The 2,724-nt window shown below is 50.9% G+C and overlaps 3 protein-coding genes across 3 annotated transcripts; all 3 read left to right on the forward strand.

Annotated features, from left to right (window-relative positions):
* Window positions 1–2: 2 nt before the first annotated feature.
* Window positions 3–833, forward strand: GLOTRDRAFT_51491 (uncharacterized protein; the record flags this gene model as incomplete). Its single annotated transcript, XM_007873496.1, has 1 exon — window positions 3–833. One exon carries the CDS (start codon window positions 3–5, stop codon window positions 831–833), a length of 831 nt encoding a protein of 276 aa, XP_007871687.1.
* A 358-nt stretch (window positions 834–1,191) lies between these two features.
* Window positions 1,192–1,527, forward strand: GLOTRDRAFT_14679 (uncharacterized protein; the record flags this gene model as incomplete). The annotated part of the gene is made up of 1 exon (XM_007873497.1): window positions 1,192–1,527. A coding segment is annotated over one exon (336 nt), but the record flags the coding sequence as incomplete, so codon positions are not given.
* A 423-nt stretch (window positions 1,528–1,950) lies between these two features.
* Window positions 1,951–2,214, forward strand: GLOTRDRAFT_9398 (uncharacterized protein; the record flags this gene model as incomplete). The annotated part of the gene is made up of 1 exon (XM_007873498.1): window positions 1,951–2,214. A coding segment is annotated over one exon (264 nt), but the record flags the coding sequence as incomplete, so codon positions are not given.
* Window positions 2,215–2,724: the final 510 nt, after the last annotated feature.

Consider the following 2,724-nt stretch of genomic DNA (forward strand, 5'->3'; position numbering starts at 1 on the left):
AGATGCGTCACAAGCCAAGGAGCCAGCCTACCGCACCCAGGCCCCCTGTTTATAATCCTCGCATCTCAGACCTGGTGTTTGAGCGGTCGCTCAAGACTCCGAATATTTCGTTGACCTCTGAGGAATTATTATCCATCGCTCCGGAGGTCCGTGCGAAATATAGGGACATTGTGACACCCAAGAAAGTGCCCGCGCCGCCCGCTGTTCGACTCCAAGCCACTATACAGGAAGTGGAGGATGAAGACGATGGTCCGGAGTTGCCAGACGTGGAGCAATTAATTCACAGCGGTAGTTCAATCCGTCCTGGAGTGCTGGTGGTACCCGACCCCTATGAAATTTATCTCCGGAGTCTAGGTCCGGGGGAGACGCCGAAGCAGTTGGTCGTGGCCAAGGAGTCGCATGCTCTGCGGTCCATTATGGGGCTCATAGACAACCAGGAGAAGGTCGAGGCAATTTTAGATCCAGGTTCCCAAATCGTCGCAATGTCAGAAGCAGTTTGCCATTCTCTAGGACTTCAGTACGATCCCATCATTCAGCTCCAGATGCAGTCGGCGAACAAAACGATCGATATGTCGTTGGGACTGGCGCATAATATTCCCTTCCAGGTCGGAGATATTACCGTTTACCTCCAGATCCATGTTATTAGGGATCCAGCCTACAACATTTTATTGGGACGTCCCTTCGATGTATTAACGGAGAGTTGCATCAAAAATTTCAAAAATGAGGACCAGACGATCACGATCAACGACCCCAACTCTGGAATTGTTTCCACTATCCCGACATTTCCAAGAGGTCGCCCTCGATTTCGAGGCCCCGCCTCTAGAGCGGGATGATTTATTTTTAGGTGACTTGGACGAGGAGCAGTGGGCGGCCCTTGTCATCGAAGAGACAGATACCCCCGCCCAGTTTCGGATTTCTGCGTTCCATATTTTAGGTGATCAAGAAAATAGCAAAACCTCAATACATAATTCCATTCCTTTCCTCTATCTTTCCGCCTGCGAGTCTCCAGTGGTCCGGTCTTATTTTTCATCCATTAATTTATTCGATGGCGTGGCAGATTCACCAGTTCCGATTTTTGCTGCCACAAAGAAAAAGTATAAACCAGTCGCCAAGAAGGTCCGAGCAGTCCCTGCGACGTTGCCCAAGGAGTATAGAATCCAGCGCAATATTGTAGGAGATCCGCTGGCCAACATGCCGATTTTATCCCCAATTCCCCCTTCCTTCCAGCCAACCAGACGATATTCACAAGAGCGTAGGGATGCGCTACACAAGGCCCATCCTAGTGGATTCCTTACAGAAGCGGAGCTAAATCTAATGGACGAGTTTATGTGCAAGCATGACCAGGCATTTGCCTGGAATGACTCGGAGCGTGGCCGATTTTGCAAGGACTTCTTTCCTCCCATCGAATTCCCAGTACTCCCTCATACGCCGTGGATCCAGAAGAATATTCCCATTCCGCCTGGTATCTACAACGAAGTCTGCGCAGTAATTAAAAAGAAGATTGCGGCGGGTGTTTATGAGCCGTCTAATGCTTCTTACCGCTCCAGATGGTTCTGCGTACTCAAGAAGGATGGGAAGTCGCTCCGGCTCGTTCATAGCTTGGAACCGCTCAATGCCATTATGATTCAACACTCCAGCGTCCCTCCGATCCCTGAACACATGGCGGAGCAATTCGCGGGACGCGCCTGTGGCGCTATGTTGGATTTATATGTGGGATATGACGAGCGAGAAATTGCAGAGTCATCCAGGGACCTTACTACTTTCCAGACACCCTTCGGAGCGATGCGACTAGTCACCCTTCCCATGGGATGGAGTAATTCCGTGCCCATATTTCACGACGATGTGACCGCTATCCTCCAGCCCGAGATACCAGACGTTACAATTCCCTATATCGATGATGTGCCAGTCAAAGGACCTCCGAGCCGTTACATCCAAGCAGACGGTACCTATGAGACGATCCCAGAAAATTCAGGCATCCGTCGCTTCGTGTGGGAACACTTCCAGAACCTCAACCGCGTCGTACAGCGAATGAAGTACTGTGGGGGAACATTTTCGGGCTTAAAGCTCACCCTCTGCGGTCCGGAGATTGTAGTTATCGGACACCGCTGTACCTACGAAGGCCGGATCCCTGATGAATCGCGCGTGGAGGTCATCCGTAATTGGGGACCCTGTAAGTCGCTTTCTGAGGTTCGCGCTTTTCTAGGGACGGTCGGAGTCCTCCGTATTTTCATCCGGAACTTCGCACATCGCGCCAATGCTTTAGTCCAGCTTACTCGTAAAGGTGTACCGTTTGAATGGGGTCCGGAGCAAAGTCTAGCACAGGAGGACCTTAAGCAGGCCGTCCTAGACTCGCTGGCGTTGCGTCCCATTGATTACACGTCGGAGTCCCCAGTCATCCTTGCTGTGGATACCTCCTATCTCGCTGTAGGGTATTACCTCTGCCAACAGGACAGTGAAAATTCCAAGCGTCGATTTTATAGTCGATTTGGCTCCATCACCCTCAATGACCGCGAGCGACGGTTCTCCCAGCCCAAACTCGAGATCTATGGCCTGTTTCGCAGTCTCCGAGCACTCCGTCTTTATCTCCTAGGGGTCCGAAATTTAATCATCGAAGTGGACGCACGTTACATCAAGGGGATGCTTCAGAACCCAGATATAGCTCCGTCAGCGAGTATCAACCGATGGATCGTGTCCATTTTGACATTTCATTTTACCTTGGTACAT

Source organism: Gloeophyllum trabeum (assembly GCF_000344685.1).
Source record: "Gloeophyllum trabeum ATCC 11539 unplaced genomic scaffold GLOTRscaffold_00261, whole genome shotgun sequence".
Classification (NCBI taxonomy): Eukaryota; Fungi; Basidiomycota; class Agaricomycetes; order Gloeophyllales; family Gloeophyllaceae; genus Gloeophyllum; species Gloeophyllum trabeum.